This window comes from Zonotrichia leucophrys, chromosome 6, assembly GCF_028769735.1.
Source record: "Zonotrichia leucophrys gambelii isolate GWCS_2022_RI chromosome 6, RI_Zleu_2.0, whole genome shotgun sequence".
NCBI classification, from domain to species: domain Eukaryota; kingdom Metazoa; phylum Chordata; class Aves; order Passeriformes; family Passerellidae; genus Zonotrichia; species Zonotrichia leucophrys.
The window spans coordinates 2300166-2320250 of record NC_088176.1 but is presented as its reverse complement, the minus strand read 5'-3'; the positions used below and the strand labels follow the sequence as shown (position 1 = coordinate 2320250).

The following is a 20085-nucleotide window of genomic DNA, read 5'->3' as shown; positions in this document are numbered from 1 at the left end:
TGGCGTCTGACATGCGTGTGTTTATTCTAACATTTACATTTTCCTGCAGTTCTCAACTGCCTGCTTTCCATATGCAAATTCATGGTTGTAAATATGGAAGAGAAGTAGTAGAAAAATGTAATGAGATGTAAGAGCCCAAAACTGACAAGTCAGCACCATTGGGATGAGCTGTGAGTGGCTTCATCCTTCCGGTGTTTCGGCAATGGAAGTGTCACAACTGGAATTTCAGATTGCCTTGCAAATTCCTGACCTTCACTGCCAGTGAAATAGTGGATGGGAATCAGTGAGGTCCACCAAGATGAGGTCCATCAAAATTGAGATATTGGATATGGAACAGTAAGGTTCACAGTGATGAAGTTCATCAGTTGAGATATTGGAGTTCATCAAAATTGAGATATAGAGCAGGGACCTTCATCAAGGTGAGGGCCCTCAAAATTGGGATATTGGATATGGAACAATGAGGTTCACAATGATGAGGTTCATCAAAATTGAGATATTGGATATGGAACAATGAGGCTCACAATGATGAAGTTCATCAGAATTGAGATATTGGATATGGAACAATAAAGTTCACCAATATGAGGTCCATCAAAATTGAGATATTGGATATGGAGCAGTGAGGTTCACAATGATGAAGTTCATCAGTTGAAATATTGGACTTCATCAAAATTGAGATATAGAGCAGGGACCTTCATCAAGATGAGGGCCCTCAAAATTTGGATATTGGATATGGAACAATGAGGTTCACAATGATGAGGTCCATCAAAATTGAGATTTTGGATGTGGAGCAGTGACGTTCATCAAGATGAGGGCCCTCAAAATTGAGATATTGGATATGGAACAATGAGGTTCACAATGATGAGGTCCATCAAAATTGAGATATTGGATATGGAGCAGTGACGTTCATCAAGATGAGGGCCCTCAAAATTGAGATATTGGATATGGAACAATGAGGTTCACAATGATGAAGTTCATCAGAATTGAGATATTGGATATGGAACAATAAAGTTCACCAATATGAGGTCCATCAAAATTGAGATATTGGATATGGAACAGTGAGGTTCACCATGATAAGGTGAAACTCATCAAAATTGAGATATTCCTTAGGGAACAGTCAGATTCACTATGGTGAGTAGAAAAATCATGGCTACAGGAAAAATGGGAATGAAACATCTTTAATTTAGAGATGCATACAAGATCTTAAGTGTAAGCAATCTCCTAAAAACTCAGGTCATTCAAATCGCTCCGGTTTATTTTGCAGAGAAAACAAGCCCAATTCTATGAAAACATTGTGAAGGTGATACGACCAAAACCAGATTATTTTGCTGTTGGATACTATGGCCAGGGATTCCCAACATTCATAAGGGTAAGTGTCACCTGTTTCCAGAGATTTTCCTTGCTCTAGAAATTTTCTTTGGCTTGGAGAAACCTGCCTGACACTGACAGGTGTTTTTTAGGTGTACAAAGCAAACACATTTTTTTTCCTTTTTGGTTTCTATGATGGAATAGTTGAATTTTAGTAGAAAAACTTTCTCCTCAAACATATTCAGTACTTTCTGTTTCTTCAGGGTATCACTAGAAATGAAGATAAATGACCCAATCCATCACTTGGGGTCATAACCATCTGAAATGGTGACATTTTTGCCTGGCAGGTTGATATATATTTATATATATAATATATATATATGAGCATGGTAGAGAAACCTTTTGTATGACCATGTTTTCTGGTGAGTGTCCTTTCTAGCATTGTCACTAAAATGAAGTTGACTATCAAAGGTGTGTGTGACACCTTTAATAGCAATTTTTATCATTGATTTGTGTGTGTCATGTGCCAATTTAAGACATGTGTCACTCAGTTGATGCCAGGATCATAGCTTTAGTGACATTTTAAGGGTTTTTTTTCACTAATATTAGGATTTTTATGGGTTGAATTAGTGGTTAAAGAAAAGTGGGGCTATAACCTGTCTGAATTGCATCTGTATTATGATTCTCTGGCACTTGGCAGTTGCTGACACAGAAATAACCCATTATTATTTTGTTAACTTCCCTGGGCACCCTGTGCCAGGGCTCACCACCCTCACAGGAATTAATTCCTTCCCAATTTGCCCTCTGAAAACCAGGCTGTTGAGTGCCCTGCTGATGGAGAAAATCCTCACTTCTCCCTTTATTCCAGCATTCCCTGTGAATTACAAATGTATATACATAAATTACAGTTATACAGAGCCATCTATTATTACCTTTCTTTCCCCTACCGAGCTTTTCAAAAAGCAGCATTGCAGAACTAAACCCAACTGGGCAAATGTGAACAACTCCAGGTTCCTACCCCCAGTCAAAACACCCTTTTTTAATAAGTGCTGCATAATTTCTTCACCAAGTATTCATTTTGAGATGAGTAATGAGGTTAAGCATATTCAGATGCAAATTTTATCCAAACTTGCTTTAATATGTTTGATCAGTTAAAAATATGCAAGTTGTCTTTTACATTTTCCTTTAGAATTTAATGAGCTCAGCATGTAAATGGACTGTGTAAAATATCTCTTCATTTTCTTTATTGGCAAAGAAGAAACCAATGCTTACAAATACAATAAACTTAAATTTAAAGTTATAAAAAGTTTTAAGTTTATAATGGCAGAAATCCAATCCATTAATGTGAGTCTTTTTTTGGATATTCCTCCTTAAATCTGCATTATGTTTCTGTTTTTCTCTGCTACTCTTTTTTGCTCACCTGAGTGCCTTTGAATAAATGTTTGTGTATAAGAAGCCTAATCCGGTTTATTTATTGACATCCATTCCATCATTAGCTGTGGAAGGTGGAGGAGACATCTTGGATTTGGTAGTAATTTCTCTCAATATATTTTCAATGGCCACCAATGCTACAGATTCTTGAAATCATGTTTTGAAGTGATTTTAGTGTGGCTTTAAAAAATACCTGAAGGTAAACATGGGCTTAATGATCCCAGGATGGAATTAGAGATGAGAAAAAGATATTGATAAAGTATTGATTGCGACACAGTGTGAGGAGTGAGAAATTCCTCTCGTACTGAGAAGTGCTAACAGCATTGGTTAGCATTTCTGAGGTCCCAGTTCTGTACTGGGAGCACTGGTTTTAGCTCTGGGGGTGCCCCTGGGATGCCTTGTGCAGGCTGCCCTAGGACAGAGGCTGGACAGAGCTACAGAATAAAGCAGGGATTTATCCAAAGCATCTCCTCCATGGATGCACCTTGGGCAGCACCAGAGCCCAGCCAGGGCTGCACCCAAGATGAACCAAAATGGCCCCAAAATGCACGGCCGGGCACGGGCTCTGTCCCTGGGATCAGTTCTGCTCCATTTGCACCTTGCAGTTCATTGTCCCATCCCAGCTTTAGCCCAGGCAGTCCCACCCTGCTTGTTTTTCTCTCTCCAGCCCACGGGGTTTGTGCTCCTGGGCTGGGATTGGGATCATTTGTCCTTGGTGCCCAGCTGGAGCAGGAATTGTTTTGTCTCCCTGCTCTGTGCACAGAGCTCAGCATCCCTGATGTGAGCCCAGCCCCACACACTAAAGCAGCTCAGAATGGGAAACACAGGAAAGTTAAACCTGAGCCATCATGTGTTTGCAGAACAAAGTGTTCATTTACCGGGGCAAGGAGTACGAGCGCCGCGAGGACTTTGAGGCGCGGCTGCTGACGCAGTTCCCCAACGCCGAGAAGATGAAGACGACGTCACCCCCTGGTGATGACATCAAAACCTCCTCTGGCCAGTGTATCCTTGGGCTGTACACCCCCTACAGCCAGTACAACCAGTGCATCTCAGGTCAAGGATTTATGGCCAACCTGTTGCACTTCTGCCCTGACGGGTGTAACACACTGATTTTGTTGTTTTGTCCTTTTTTGCGTGTGTGTTTGTGTTCGTGTTTAGCTGTTTGCTCTGTGTGACTGAAATTCCCTTTTCACTTCTTAACCCCTGAAATTCAGATATTCAGTGCTTCACTGTAAAGCCCAAACTGGATTTACCCTCGAAATTTCACAGGCCGGTGTCAGAGCAAATAGTGAGGTGAGTTTGGGTTGGGTTTTGTTGTTTTCTCTGTCCCCTTTATAGCACATTATTGTTGTATTAGGAATCTGTGCACAGTCAAGGGGCATGGGCATTGTGAGGGCATTTAATGGTGATTTTTACTATTGGCACACAGTCCAACCCACTGGAAAATAGTGATCCCATATTTGTTCATTAACTTCCTCTAATATTAGAATTTAGAATCCATTCCTAAACAAACAGCATTAGATTTTCATGGTGCATTGGGGCTTGGAACTGCATGATCTCTGAGGTCATTTCCAACCCAATCCTTTCAGTGATTCCATGATTCTTTTCCCTCTTTTCAGTTTCTACAGGGTGAATGAAGTCCAACGCTTTGAGTATTCACGACCTGTTCGAAAAGGAGAGAAAAACCCAGACAACGAATTTGCAGTAAGAAATTATGAAGAAAATAAACCACTTTTGGTTTGCTTGTTTATCCCCCTCTATTTTGAGCATCTGAGCCATTCATTATCTTTTGCTTGTTGAGAAATAATTTCTAGGTTTAAAGGGATTATTTTTCATAGAAAGTTAATTAAGCCAATTTATCATGTTCTCGTTTATACCAATACAAAAAAAAATGGGCAAAGCTGTATTTATTTTGTAAAAATAGCTCTTCTGAGAAAGGATTTTAAACAGTTACACCTGAAACGCGTCTTGCTGTGAAGATTCCAGTCAGGCATCTGAAAATCTTTTGTCACTAATACCTTTTTCTTTTTCTTGCCTTTTTTTAAAAAATAATTTGTTTCATCTAATGGTCAATAAAATGAGGGCTGTGAGGGGGCCTGTCAGGGTGGCTCAGGAGGCTCAGGGTGCCCTGAGCAGCTGTGCAGATCCCTGGAAGTGCCCAAGGCCAGGTTGGATGGGGCTTGGAGCAGCCTGGGATAGTGGAAGGTGTCCCTGCTCCTGGAACTGGATGGATTTTAAGGTCCTTTCCAACCCAAAAACATCCAGTGAAACCAGGGGATCTTTCCATGGTATTCTCCTTCAGAAAGGGAGCAGTTGTTCCCTGCTAAGTTACATACCAGATTTAAATCAGTGCTGCTCCATTCTCCATTTGGAATTTCCCCCTGGCTCTGTGACATCTGCCATACCTTGGTCCTTGTCCTGCTGCTGATGTTTTAGGGCTTTGCTCGGGGTCCCAGCTGCCCATTGATAATGTGACACTTGTGTCCCCTTTGCAGAACATGTGGATTGAGAGAACCATCTACGTGACAGCCTACAAATTACCAGGGATCCTCAGGTGGTTTGAGGTCAAATCAGTTTTCATGGTAAGATCAGCTTGGCTGTGTTGAGATTGTGTAAAAAATGGGGATTTTATACAGCCAGGGAGCATTTGTGTGTCTCAGTGGCTGTGCTTAGATCTGTGAACAAGGAATCCATGGGGTTGGACCTGGCACATCCTGAGGGAACCTGCTGAGGGTGACTCAGGGAATGCAGCCAGCTCTCCAATGCCCTTTCAGAAAGCATTTGTGCCTCTCAGCAGGTGCCCAGAGTGAAGAGAGACCTGAGGTGGTGCAGGGAAACCCTGCTCCAGCCCAGAGAATCTAGCCTGAACTTTATCAACGAGGAGCTGGATATTTTGATTGTCATTAATTCAAAATACCCCAATAATCAAAGGCATTGTATGTCTGCCACTCGTGGTTAAAGGTTGTTTTTGTTTCTTCTCCATATTTAGCTAAATATACCCTCAGCAACCTCACAGAGTAACTCCAAATTACTCATTTCTCTGTTCAACCATTTAGACTGTTTAGATAAGACATATCCATTAAACGCCTTTAAGATTAAATTATTCTTATGCAGCTGTAATTTTTAAGTAGCAATAAAAACATTGTTACTGCGTTTTTGAAATCTCTCTTGTGAGGCTTATTTTTAAAGGAAAAGAACAATTTGCATATGATTAATTAAAACCTTTTTCATTGCTCCATTGAGGTTATGTTGGACAGTTGTATTTGGATGAACAGAAGTAATGCAGAAAATTACTATGGTATCTATAGTAACAGAATATGAATGTGATGTGTGACAGTAACAGGCAGCTGAATAAAACACATTGAATTTTTAATGAATTTCGTAGTTTCAATATAACCCTGATGGAGAAGATTGTATTTATCTTGATGATGGCAAGAAGTGCTGTTTGTAAAGGCTGGCACATCTGATGCCAGTCCTGATGGGCAGAGAGCAGAGCCTGGCAGGCACTTGGTGTGCCCCCCTCCTGCTCTGCCTGGCACCCCAATGGGCACCAATCCCCTCAGCCCTTTGGGAGCAAGGGTTGTGTGCGCTGCAGAGCTGAGAAATGACAGCAGAATGGAACTTAATAACGTGTGGGAAGGCTGCTGCAGATAACTTCTGACCTCCTCTGGCACAGCTCCCACAAAATGGGTATTGACTTTCCTCAAGATCTCTGTCAGCTAAAATGCTGCAAGGAGGATCACAGGGTTTCCATCCCTGTAATGCTAAATTGTGATTATGGATACAGATATTATTGATCCCTTGCTAAGCACCAGGGTACTCCAGCAGCTCTGCATGTTTCATATTTTATTGATGGAACTGGAATATCGTTAAAGGGAGAGGTGAGATTACATCAAATCAGTGCTGAGAGAATGAAGTAATTTCATAAATGCAGTGTATTATGTTACATAACCCATAGGAACATGCAGAGTTGCTTTAAATCTGCTGGCTTTTCCAATTCCTTCTGAGTACTTTTTCCTAAACCTTTGCAATCTGTTCATTATCTGCAAGGAATTGGGGGCCAGCATTCCTTATTCTGTATCTGATTTGCTTTACAACAAGAAGTTGTAGGGGAGAGGGAGAAGCCAGAGAATTAGAAATCAGATTTTGAATCACACTTGAATTTAAAAATCACAAATGCTAATCTCTGTTTTGTTTTTATCTTGGAATTCGGTACAAATGTCTCAGGAGAATGTAATTCCTGTTTTCCCTGGATAGAGTGAGGAGTGCCCAGAGTGGCCCTGGGAGCAAGGCTCAGATTTTACACTTATCATAAATAACTTTCACCAGGTTCCAAAGCCCAGTTTGTAGTAGTGAGATGGCAACTGCAGTTCTCCATCTGCTTTTAAAAAATTAGAGGGAGTGTTACAAGAGTAGTAAAAGAAAAGAGAATGAGAAAGAAAGCCATGATTGCTGCTACAGAAAAGTCAAAAAGCTGTCAGCTCAATGAGTGCTAATTTCTGGAGATGCTCAAGAGCTTTAAAAGCAATGGTTCATCAACACATTATTGCACAGTTATAAGGCCATTAATACCAGTGACAGAATGCTAAATTTAGCCTGTGATGTTCCCAGCAGTTTTGCCCAATTGGAGGCTGGATGTGGCTTCACTCCCCAGCCCAGATTCCCCTGTGGCACTCTGGGCTCTGTCCGAGCCTGGCCTGCTCCCGTTCCAGCAGAGCCACCAGGCTCCTTCCCTGCCTCCAGCAGCATTCAGCAGGCAGGCTGCTCAAAATGCTAATTAAAACATCCTTGATGTAATCAGCTGGCAGGTGTAAGAGTAACAACTAAAGAGATTTGATTATAAGTGGTTCTCAGAAACGGGGTAAGCAACTGATAGCCAGGTAGAAGTGCTGCTTTGTTTATGTAGCATTTATGTAAATGAGGCTGTAATCAAATACACACTTGCATTTTCCTCACAGGCCTCAATTAACCTTCCTTTCCTCTGCCTTCCACATAATTTTTTTAATACAAGCAGGCTGTGGCTTCCAGTGGGGACTGTACACTCTGGGTCACTGCAAGTTACTGATTTTCAGCCCATTCACTAACATTTAAAATATTTTAATTCTGTTTTTTTTCAACATGAACTTTTTGAAAGACACCGTCGCTGGGCATAAAAAGTACCTGGAGGTCAGTCCATTAAAATAAAGCAAGTTTTAGACAGCATAAGAGCTAATTCACCTCATGAAGGCATCTGAGGTGACTCTTCATTAAAGTCCAGGTAGAAAGAAAATTTCTTCCTTCAGTTCTCGATGGTCAGATGAAGAAAATGTGACCTCTTGGAAAAAAGCACAGCAGATAGTTTAGATGTCATCTCATCAAAATATTCAACTCGATGTCCTTGGAAACACACCAAAATAATCACTGCAAAAATATCTTCCTGATTTTTGAGCGGCTTAGGATTACATTTTCCATCAGGAAATCCACGTTAAAGTTATCATTTCTTTCTTACTGTTACGTTAAGCTGGATCTTCTTTGTGCTGCTAAAACTCACCAACCCTTAATCTCTGATGTTCTCCTTAATCCTCCAAAAAACCTCACGTGATTGCTGCCAGAGCCTTTCTGGGTGCTGTGCTGGGATGTAATCCCTCCTGCAGCAGCAAAATGCAGTTCACTTCCTCCCCTGATAGCCATCATCATATCAGTTACTGCAGCACAGAGATACCAAACACCTCAGTCACCCTTTCTGGTCATTATTGGTTAAAAATCTCCCAACAACCTCAGTTCTGAAAGTTCTGGAATGTTTCTGCCCATGGGGTTTTTAAACTCTGCCCTGGTTTGAAATCTCTCCTTTTGGGTTTGGGTTTCAGGTGGAGATCAGCCCGCTGGAAAACGCCATAGAAACCATGCAGCTGACCAATGACAAGATCAATAACATGGTGCAGCAGCACCTCAGCGACCCCAACCTGCCCATCAACCCCCTGTCCATGCTGCTCAACGGCATCGTGGACCCCGCCGTCATGGGGGGCTTCGCCAACTACGAGAAGGTAACGCCAGGGTCCCACCAGGATCCCCTGGATTCCACCAGGATTCCCTTGGGTTCCACCAGGATCCCCTGAATTCCATTAGGATCCTCTGAATTCCACCACCGGAATTTCCCCTGGATTCCTCCAGGAATTCCCTGGTTCCACCAGGAATCCCTTGGATTCACCAAATCCCTGATTCCACCAGGATTCCCCGGATTCCCTCACAGGAATCCCTGAATTCACCAGGATCCCTGGATTCCCCAGGTATTCCCGGATTCCACGCAGGATCCCCGTTGGATTCCTATTCCACCAGGATCCCCGGAATTCCATCAGGAATCCCTGAATTCCACCAGGAATCCCTTGGATTCCATCAGGAATCCCTTGGATTCCACCAGGATCCCCTGAATTCCATTAGGATCCCCTGAATTCCACCAGGATCTCCTGGATTCCACCAAAATCCCTGAATTCCACCAGGATCCCCTGGATTCCTCAGGAATCCCTGATTCCACCAGAATTGATCCCCAGAATTGTTTACCAGGAGTCCCTGAATTCCATTAGGATCCTCTGAATTCCACCAGGATCTCCTGGATTCCACCAAGAATCCCTGGATTCCACCAGGATCCCCTGAATTCCACCAGGAATCTCCTGGGTTTCACCAGGAATCCCCTGAATTCCACAGGAATCCCTGAATTTTACCAAGAGTCCCCTGATTCCACCAGGATCCCTGATTCCTCCAGGATTCCCTGAATTTCACAGGATTCCCTGGGTTCCACCAGGAATCCCTTGGATTCCACCAGGATTCCCTGAATTCCACCAGGAATCTCCTGGGTTTCACCAGGATTCCCTGGGTTCCACCAGCATTCCCTGAATTCCACCAGGATCTCCTGAATTCCACCAAAAATCCCTGAATTCCACCAGGATTCCCTGGATTCCATCAGGAATACCTGAATTCCACCAGGAATCCCTTGGATTCCATCAGGAATCCCTGAATTCCACCAGCATTCCCTGAATTCCACCAGGAATCCCCTGAATTTTACCAGGAGTCCCCTGGATTCCACCAGGATCCTCTGAATTCCACCAGGATCCCCTGAATTCCATTAGGATCCTCTGAATTCCACCAGGATCTCCTGGATTCCACAGAAAACCCTGAATTCACCAACCGTGGATTCCCATTGAATTCCATTAGGATCCTCTGAATTCCACCAGGATCTCCTGGATTCCACCAAGAATCCCTGGATTCCACCAGGATCCCCTGAATTCCACCAGGATCCCCTGAATTCCACCAGGATTCCCTGGATTCCACCAGGATTCCCTGGATTCCACCAGGAGTCCCCTGAATTCCACCAGGATTCCATGGATTTCCACCAGGATTCCCTTGGGTTCCACCAGGAATCTCCTGGATTCCTCCAGGATTCCCTGGGTTCCACCAGGAATCCCTTGGATTCCACCAGGATTCCCTGAATTCCACCAGGAATCCCTGGGTTCCACCAGGATTCCCTGGATTCCACCAGGATTCCCTGGATTCCACCAGGAAATCCCGAATTCCATTCAGGATCCCCTGAATTCCACCAGGATCCCCTGAATTCCATTAGGATCCCCTGAATTCCACCAGGATCTCCTGGATTCCACCAAAATCCCTGAATTCCACCAGGATCCCCTGAATTTTACCAGGATCCCCTGAATTCCACCAGGATTCCCTGAATTCCACCAGGATCTCCTGGATTCCACCAAAAATCCCTGAATTCCACCAGGATTCCCTGGATTCCATCAGGAATACCTGAATTCCACCAGGAATCCCTTGGATTCCACCAGGAATCCCCTGGTTTCACAGGAATCCCTGAATTCCACCAGGAATCCCTGAATTCCCATTAGGATCACCATCTTGGATTCCATCAGGAATCCCTGAATTCCACCAGGAATCCCTTGGATTCCATCAGGAATCCCTGAATTCCACTTGACATTGTCCCTGAATTCCACCAGGATCTCCTGGTTTCACCAGGAATCCACTGAATTTTACCAGGATCTCTGGGATTCCACCAAATCCCTGAATTACCAACCTGGAAGGATTCCCTGTAATTCCACCAGGAATCCCTGAATTCCAGAGGAATCCCCTGGATTCCACCAGGAGTCCCCTGAATTCCACCAGGATTCCATGGATTCCACCAGGAATCCCTGCCCTACTGGGAGGAAGGGCTGGGAGAGCTGGGATTGTTCACCTGGAGAGGAGAAGCTTTGGGGTGACCTCAGTGTGGCTTTCCAGGGCCTGAAGGGGCTCCAGGAGAGCTGGAGAGGGACTGGGGACAGGGATGGAGGGACAGCACACAGGGAATGGCTCCCAGTGCCAGAGGGCAGGGCTGGATGGGAGATTGGGAATTGGGAATTCCTGGCTGGGATGGAATTCCCAGATTTGCTGTGGCTGCCCCTGGATCCCTGGCAGTGCCCAAGGCCAGGCTGGACACTGGGAGCACCTGGGACAGTGGGAGGTGTCCCACAGGATGGCACTGTTTGGGATTTAAAGTCCTTTCCAACCCAAATCACTGTGATTCTGTGATTCCACAATTTTCACTTTGTGTTTGTAGCTGTTACTTCACAGAATTTTTGAGTTGATCAATTTATCTTCGTTGCAGCTCATTCCTCTGGTAGTGGATGTTTCATTTTCTGAACAATGGCTCATTCCTCCCTCTCTCTCAATCAGGCTTTTTTTACTGAAAAATACACGCACGAGCATCCAGAGGATCATGACAAGATTGAGAAGCTGAAGGATCTGATTGCTTGGCAGGTAAAACACTGGAAGTCAGGTTTGGCAGAGCTGCTGTGGAAAGACAGCTTGGTGTCACTTGGGAGGAAATTCAGACATTATCCTCACCTTGGATACATTTCTTTGCCATTTAAATCTGTCTTGGAGCTTGAGTTAAAGTTCATCTTTTCAAATCTGACATAATTGCTCATTTTGATAAACTTGCAGAGAACAAATATGATCAAGGTATTTTCTTTTTTCTTGTTTTGTTTTTTTTTGTAAACACAGTAAGTGACAATCTCCCATCTGTATCAGATGAGAAAATATTTTTTTCAGGGCAAACAAGAGACAATTTCAGTTTTGTTCCATGGTCGCATACTGGACATTTTTCTGTGGTCTCAGTATAATTTTATTTTTAGCAGGTTGATTGGAAATAGGGGGTTTTTTCCCACAGAAAAAGAAAGTGAATCATTGTCTTTTCATATTCAGCTCTGTCTTTATAATAAAGGGAATAATTTACATTTCCGTAGATTTCAGTCTTACAGGTAGTAGAGCCAAAGCTGCAGAATTCAAAAATAGAATATTCTCTGAAGGCCTTAAAACTATCAGTGAGTAAAAAAACTCTTTTGGTCTGACAAAAAAAAAAAAGGCATTTTTAAATTTATTTTCTTGTGAGCTTTTAGAAAAGATTAGATTTTATAAGCTTTAAGTTCTATAGAGGAAAATAATTCGGTCCCAACAGACTGACTTGGTGTCAGCTCTGTGCCTTTGCCTCTGAGAGTGAAACTTCAAATGAATTCCAAACACACTTTCCCTCAGCAAAGGCTCACTTTGGTGACATTTGTGTATTAAAATAATATCACAATTTGAAAATAGGTATGGCAGCTGATCACATTGTATTGTAATTATTCAGGGCTTTAAACATGATTTCCCATCAGTTTTGTACTTCAAGAACAACAGGAACCAAGAGAATAGAGAAAAGGGATCAACATTTATTTTTATATCTGAAAATTAAGAGTCACTAAAAGCCCTTTCAGTGCTTTTAAATTGCCTTGGATGTTTCATACACATTTAAGGGATCCTAAAATTTAAAATTCCTCTCAAATTACTTCAGTTTCCAGCCAGGTGGGAGTCAGCTCCCAAATATTGGGAGAGGGATGTGTATGGAAGCCTTGGAGGGGCTGAATTCATCCTGGGCTGGCAGGGATGGAAAGCAAAAAGGAGATTTCATTTTTCAATAACGTGGGGCTTGGAGTTCTGTAATCACATGGAATTTTCTCCCTGCTGCATAAATCAGTTGGGTATATGAAATAGCAGCCTGACAATTGTATTATCAGCTGACCAGTTAAATTCAGTTTTTTTCATCTCCTTACCTCTTTCTCCACTGTGCCGTGGAATTCATAATTCATATAATTCCTGTGAACTTCAAGTGTACATTTTGTTTCTGTCTCTTATTAATTCAGATAACTTCCATTAGCAAAGCAATGTCCATTTTTGTCCTTCTTGGTGCTTTTCCAACTTAGGCAAAAAATGTTCCCATGCAACTGCTCCATTTCAAGCTGATCTTTCATTTTAACATGAAGATAATGAAATGATTGATTGAAATTAAGGCAGAGAAATGAATGATTGATGACATTAGTCATTCTGAATTTAGCTAAAGTATTTACAGCACAGCAAAACAGAAAAATCCCACAGCAAATCAAAACCTTGTGCTCCTTCTACAGAGATGAAAGAACTGCTGCATACCAAACTCAGGTTTTATGCTCATATTTTATGATCCCCTTGCTCTGAAAGATTGTTTTCAAAGATTAGTTTAATAATTCAAATCAATGTCATTTTTTCAGTCTTTTCAGCCAAGCAGATCAAGATTTAAAAAAAAAAAAAACAAAAAGGGGAAACAAATCAGGGAATAATTTCAAGTTGCAGTGGAACTTTATAAAATTTTAAAATCAGCCAAGAACAGAGTTGTGAAATAAGAAAATGCCCTTTCTTCAAGGCCAAATTAATTGGGAATATGCTGAATGTGGCAAAATTCTGCCTCTGACAGGTGTCAAATTCCATGTCAGGCATCATCAGCACATTTCCCTGTGTCTGGAAAGGAGACACAGGAAGAGTTTGGAAGAAGGTGAAACAGAAATGGTACCACAGTTGGAAGGTTCTTCCTGCACTTGATAAATGTTTAAGGATTAACTGGTCTTGGACAGGGAGGCCAAATATCCTGACTCAGCAGCAAAGCCATGGGACATTAATAAATTTCAGTTTCTGTAAAAGATTAACAAACCTCTCCTTCTCCTTCTTCTCTTCCTTCTTCTTCCCCTCCTCCTTGGGCTCATTGTTCTTCTTCTTGTTCTTCTTGTTGTTTTCCTGCTGTTGTTGTTCTTGTTCTTGTTCCTCTTCTTGTTCTGCTTATTCTTGTTCTATTAGTTCTTCTTCATGTTGTTGTTGTTCTTCATGTTCTTCATCTTCTTCTTCTTCATGTTGTTCTTATTTGTGTTCTTGTTGTTCTCCTTGTTCTTGTTCTTTTCCTTCTCCCTCCCCCCACATTTTTTCCCTACAAATAATGTCATTTATTTTCCTGTTCTTAATTTTCCAGCCTGGAGCTGGCTGATCCCCAGGACAGGTTCTTCAGTGCATTTTCTACCCACAAATGGTCTCATATGCCTCAATTCAATAATTCCAGTTTAAAAAAAATCCATTTCCAATGTCAACAGTTCTTTAAAATAAATGAGCCAAGTGACCAATTATCCCTCCAAAACAGGAGGGTCACAGTGTGGCCTGGTAATTATGTAAATTTAGAAATTCATTGACTTATTGAGAGCAGGGGAAACTTTCTGGCTTCATGTTTAATTTTTGTCAAGTGCAAATCCATATGCTTATACATAGAAGCCACTACATTAAAAAAAAAAGTCATTATTCTTCTCTTTGTAGTCTTTCAGGAGAAGCACCTCTGTCCATTTACACAGTGCCAAACCATCTTGATAAGATTTCTCGAGTTTGTTCATCTGTAATTCATCTGTGTATTTATTATTCTCCTTACTAATAAAGCTGCTCCTTCTGATTGCTGCTCAGTCTTATTAGAAAAATCTGTTTTTAATCAGTATTATGATTTAATTATGAATTATTAAGAAGAAGCCTCTTAGCTTGATTGCTGCAGAGAATATCTGAGTTAGAATCAGAGCACTGTGTGGGCTGAAACGGACCTGGAAGAGGAAATATTTTTCCTGAGCTGGAGGTAGAAAACTCTAATGGTGTGTCTGGGTAGCTGTGGGAATGAAAATGTCTCTCTTAAAACATTTCCAAAGGTCAGCTACACCTCCACACTAGGAACTAATTATATAATCCTGTGCCGGCATGGATATTTTGTGACAGAAGCCTTGAAGATAAATGATTATTTTCAGTTACAAAAGAGAATTAATTTAATTTTTTCCCTCTTCTGTTTTCTTCCCAGAGAAAATAAAATACTTTTTCTAAGAAGAGCTATATAGCATCTAAAACTGTATGTTTTATTAATAAATATTGCTCTGCAATATATATCTGTCCAAGGATGGAGCTCATTTGCAGCTTTAGGAAGAGCATTTATTAAAGAAAACATAAACTATTTTTGTCTTCAGGGTTTTATCCTCATGGAACTGGGAAAGGATTTGGTATTAATAACCTGTTGTGAGACCCATCATTCATCAGTTTGGTGTTTTAAAGTACAGAATCTGTGGGGGCTTGAGAATGGAATATCACCGGAGGGTTTGTGCTGTGGGATGAATCCAGCATGGGATTTCTGGGCAGAATTAGGGCTGAATTAAATGTAAAGGAATTTGTTATACAGAAAAAAAAAGGGAAATCCTGGAGAACAGGGGTTTAGATCCTGTCAGGCATCATATGCAAGGAATGATGATGGTCACTGTGGTCATAATAATAATTCTTGTCATTTTTATTATTATTGTTGTTGTTATGATTGTTATAATTGCTATTATATTGTTATAATTTTATATATAATTAAATTGTTATAATTGTAATATTATTATTGTTGTTGTTATGATTGTTATAATTGCTATTACTATTGCTCTTATTGCTAATATTATTATCACTGCACGAGCTCTTTCCCTGCTGTGGGAGCCTTGCCCATCCCTGGGCTCAGGAGGGGCTGGGCAGGGTGGAGCAGCCAAATTCTGCTTTCCAGATCCCATTCCTGGCTGAAGGCATCCGGATCCACGGGGAGAAGGTGACGGAGGCGCTGAGGCCGTTCCACGAGAGGATGGAGGCGTGCTTCCGGCAGCTGAAGGACAAGGTGGAGAAGCAGTACGGCGTCCGCGCCATCGTGAGTTCCCTTCCTCCATCTCTCCTTTCCCCAGCATCAGGAATTCCCTTGAGTTACAGCAGCTCTCTGTTCCTGTGTGATGATTCCATTGATTTAACAGCAGTGTAGATGAAGAGTTCCTGGTTGTTCCCAGTCATCATCAAATTATGGGATACTGAGCAGATGAGAGATGTTGAGGGAGCCTCGGTGCTTTTATTTCCGAGCATGGGAGCAATTCCTAAACTGCCTGAGTCTGTTCTTTGAAAGTCAAGATAATCCTTCAGTTCTGAAGGATTTGGGTTACAAAAATGAGTTTAGAAAGGGGCCCTTCCAGAGCTGAATGTCACCTTTCCCTAGGTGGAATCCCTTAGGGAAGGGAGAGCTGTGCTGCTTTATGGGAGCATGTGGTTGTACCTTCACTGAATGTAGGCAGGCAAGAAAGACACACCTCCTGCTTCATGGGTTCAGAAGGACTGAAATTCATGCTTTTCTCATTCCAGCAACTTACTTCCAGTTGCTGCTTCATCCTTAAGGGAAAGCCGAGAATTTCATGGTGTTTCCAGTGGAGGTTTGTTCTGCTTTTCAGTGTTGAGTGTGAAGGTCAGAACAAACAAAGCAAACAGCTTTTTAATTCAGGATAGAATTGATAATTCAGTCAAAAATACATGGATTGGGTGCTATTATGAGATCCTATTTTGCTTGGAGCAAAGGAGGCTCAGGGGCCCTTGTGGCTCTGCACAGCTCCTGCCAGGAGGGCACAGCCGGGGGGAGCAGGGACAGGAGCAGAGGGAACGGCCTCAGGCTGGGCCAGGGCAGCTCAGGGTGGATTTTGGGAACAATTTCCTCATGGAAAGGTTTGTCCAGGCCTGGCACAGCTGCCCAGGGCAGTTTGGAGTGCCCATCCCTGTGGGTGTCCAAGCAATCAGTGGATTTGGACTTATGCTCTGAGCACTGGGCACAGCTTGGATTCCATCTCAGACTTTTCCACCCTAAATAATCCTGGGATAATGTCTGTAGCAATGACATCTTTTTTTAATGGAGCCACAGATCTTACAGGGAACATTCCAGCCTTTGTGGTATCCTTTAACTGATGTTCTGTTTGTGGTCCTTCAAATCTCATCTTATGAATTTATATATTCAGGGAAAAGTTCAAACAGTAATTTATTCCCAGAGAGAACAGAAGTAATTAACATTAATGATACCTGCATGTCAGTCACTTCAGTAATATCCATTTACATCATCAAGGAGATGACTGGAAAGTGGTGTTATCTCTCTAATTTCACTCTACCCACCAGTAAGAATTTTCAGGATTGATGGAGTTTTATCTCTTCTGTCTTCCTTGTACAAGGCCAATTTACCAGTAGTTGACAGGGTGGAAAATATACCTGTAATTAAACAGCATGAGATTCTTATTTGTTGACTGCAAGAGTTCAATTATTTTATGCATATATCAGTTATTAATGACTAACAAAGCTTGGAGAAATATTCACAACTCTGAAATTGTCTGAAACAAAACCAAAACTTTAATATATTTCCTTCTTAACCTGGTGTCACTCTGTAAATTGGCTCTCTTGATATTTTTGACATAAAATTTCTCTTTGTGGATTTTTACTTTGGTTTTGGGGGTTTTTTAATGAAGTCCATTTCACTGAAATATATTGACAAGGCAGTCACAACGATGGCAGATATGGATTAAAAATTATATGTAAAAAGTTTTTTAAAGGCGAGATGTAAAAAAGCTTGGAAATACCATTGGAACAAAGGAATTCTTGGAATATACTTAAAATTATACATCTGCCTGTGAGGACCTAAATATTTTTTTTTTTTGTCCTTTGGGTGGATTTCCTTTAGAACCTATTTCTTTGCTGGTAACATGAGGTGTTTGTTGTTATTAATTCATTAATGCTACCAAACTCTACCTGGAAGAAAATCCACTGAACCTTCCCTTGTTCCCTTTGGCGTGTGGATATTTGTAGCCAAGAAAAAAGCAAGGCACAGCTTCCCAAGGCTATTTCTAGGATTCACATCCTCTGAACCTCAGAGAAAGAAAAAACAATTCTTGTCTCAATTGCTGCTCTTCTTGTTGTGGTCAAGTGGAATGCATGGTGGAAGGTTGTTTACCTGAAGGGAATTGGTGATTGGATTCTGGTGTGTTTTGATTCACTGACCAGCTGCATCCAGGTGTGTGTGGGCACTGTGGGCTGACAGTCACGAGATTCTGGAAATTTGGGTTGACTTGAGTTGGGTTTTTGAGATGAAGTGACAGGTTCAGTTTAGATGTAATATAGTGTAATATAATATAGTATGATAAAGTAATTAATTAGCCTTCTGATATCAAGGGAGTCAGACACATCATTTCTCCCCTCTGTTGGGTTGCCTGCTTTTTGCAGTAGATTTTTGGGACGAGGCAGTAACGTGTGTGTCGTTTCCTGCCGCAGCTGTCGGGGCTGGAGGAGCGGCGGGGCAGCCGGCCGCGCTCCATGGTGCGCTCCTTCACCATGCCCTCCTCGTCCCGGCCCCTCTCCGTGGCCTCCGTGTCCTCCCTCTCCTCGGACAGCACTCCCTCCCGGCCCGGCTCCGACGGGTGAGTGGGGATCCCAGCCGGGGATTGTCCCTAAAAATCCCTGGGGTGGGGAATATCCAGACAGGGATTGTTCCCAGAGCTCCCTGGAGTGGGTGAGTGGGGAATCCTCAGCCAGGGATTGTCCCCAAAGCTCCCTGGAGTGGGTGAGTGGAATCCCAGCCGGGGATTGTCCCTAAAAATCCCTGGGGTGGGGAATCCTCAGCCAGGGATTGTCCCTGATGCTCCCTGGGGTGGGTGAGTGGGGAATCCTCAGCCAGGGATTGTCCCCAAAGCTCCCTGGGGTGGGTGAGTGGGGATCCCAGCTGGGGATTGTCCCTAAAAATCCCTGGGGTGGGGAATATCCAGACAGGGATTGTCCCCAAAGCTCCCTGGGGTGGGTGAGTGGGGAATCCTCAGCCAGGGATTGTCCCCAAAGCTCCCTGGAGTGGGTGAGTGAGGATCCCAGCTGGGGATTGTCCCTAAAAATCCCTGGGATGGGGAATATCCAGACAGAATTTGTCCCCAAAGCTCCCTGGGGTGCGTGAGTGAGGATCCCAGCTGGGGATTGTCCCCAAAGCTCCCTGGGGTGGGTGAGTGGGGATCCCAGCTGGGGATTGTCCCTAAAAATCCCTGGGTGGGGAATCCTCAGCCAGGGATTGTCACTGATACTCCCTGGGGTGGAGATATCTAACCAGGGATTGTCCCTGAAGCACCCTGGGATGGGTGAGTGGGGAATCCTCAGCCAGGGATTGTCCCCAAAGCTCCCTGGGGTTTGAGGGTGGTTGGCATTCCCAGATTTGGATCTGGAAACAGCTGGGAGGGCTGGGGGTGTTCAGTTGGAGAAGGGAAAATCCAGGGAGACCCAGAGTTCTTCCTGCACCTGAGGGGGCTCCAGGAGAGTTGGAGAGTGTTGTGATTGAGATGGAGACAATACAAAGCAACACACTCTGTTTTCAGAAGGCTTCAAACTGGTTTTATTCTGCCATGCATGCTTTTTATCCATTCTTACAAAACTCATAAATTTACACTTTACTCATTGGTCAGGAAAGAAACAAAGTGCTCATTGGAACAGAGTTGCAGGTTTATCTTATTTATCTTCTTTCTTTCTTGGTTTCTGTGTCAACACCCTTGGTAGGAAATTCTTTCATGGGTAAACATGGATCCTGTTATCAAACATGGATCCTGTTATCAAACATGGATCCTGTTATCAGACTTCTCTCTGGCTGACAGAAGTTGCTGTAAAACCTCTTCTGCAGGAGAGGGACCTGGGACAAGGATTGGAGTGACACAGGGAATGGCTCCCACTGCCAGGGGGCAGGGATGGATGGGAGATTGGGAAGGAATTTTTGGCTGTGAGGATGAGGAGGGGCTGGGATGGAATTCCCAGAGCAGCTGTGGCTGCCCCTGGATCCCTGGCAGTGCCCAAGGCCAGGTTGGACATTGGGGTTTGGAGCAGCCTGGGATGATGGAAGATGTCCTTGCCCCTGGAACTGGATGAGTTTTAAGTTCCCTTCCATCCTAAACCATTCCATGATTTTTTAAGTGACAGCCTAAAATTGGCTGAAAAACCCCAACCTACAGAGACATTTCTCTCAAGGTCTCTTGTTCTCTAACCCAGATAAATCCAATGCTCCTTTTTGCCCTCTAAACATTCAAACGACACCAAAAAACCCCAAAGAGGAGATCAGTTCCTCTTTCCAGAGTATCACAGGTGTGTGAGGGATGCTCTGCAGGCCGTGTGTGCAGCCAGCCCTGT

General features: G+C 42.9%; 1 protein-coding gene across 1 annotated transcript in view; it reads left to right on the top strand.

Moving 5' to 3' along the window:
- Positions 1-20085, top strand: part of DOCK1 (dedicator of cytokinesis 1) — a 293238-nt gene that overhangs the window by 247444 nt on the left and 25709 nt on the right. Inside the window, exons 41-49 of the mRNA XM_064717058.1 lie at positions 1262-1366; positions 3597-3738; positions 3951-4029; positions 4356-4440; positions 5232-5318; positions 8583-8759; positions 11434-11517; positions 15650-15787; positions 18205-18350. Coding sequence (XP_064573128.1) covers positions 1262-1366; positions 3597-3738; positions 3951-4029; positions 4356-4440; positions 5232-5318; positions 8583-8759; positions 11434-11517; positions 15650-15787; positions 18205-18350 — 1043 coding nt within the window. The remainder of the gene's footprint in view (positions 1-1261; positions 1367-3596; positions 3739-3950; positions 4030-4355; positions 4441-5231; positions 5319-8582; positions 8760-11433; positions 11518-15649; positions 15788-18204; positions 18351-20085) is intronic.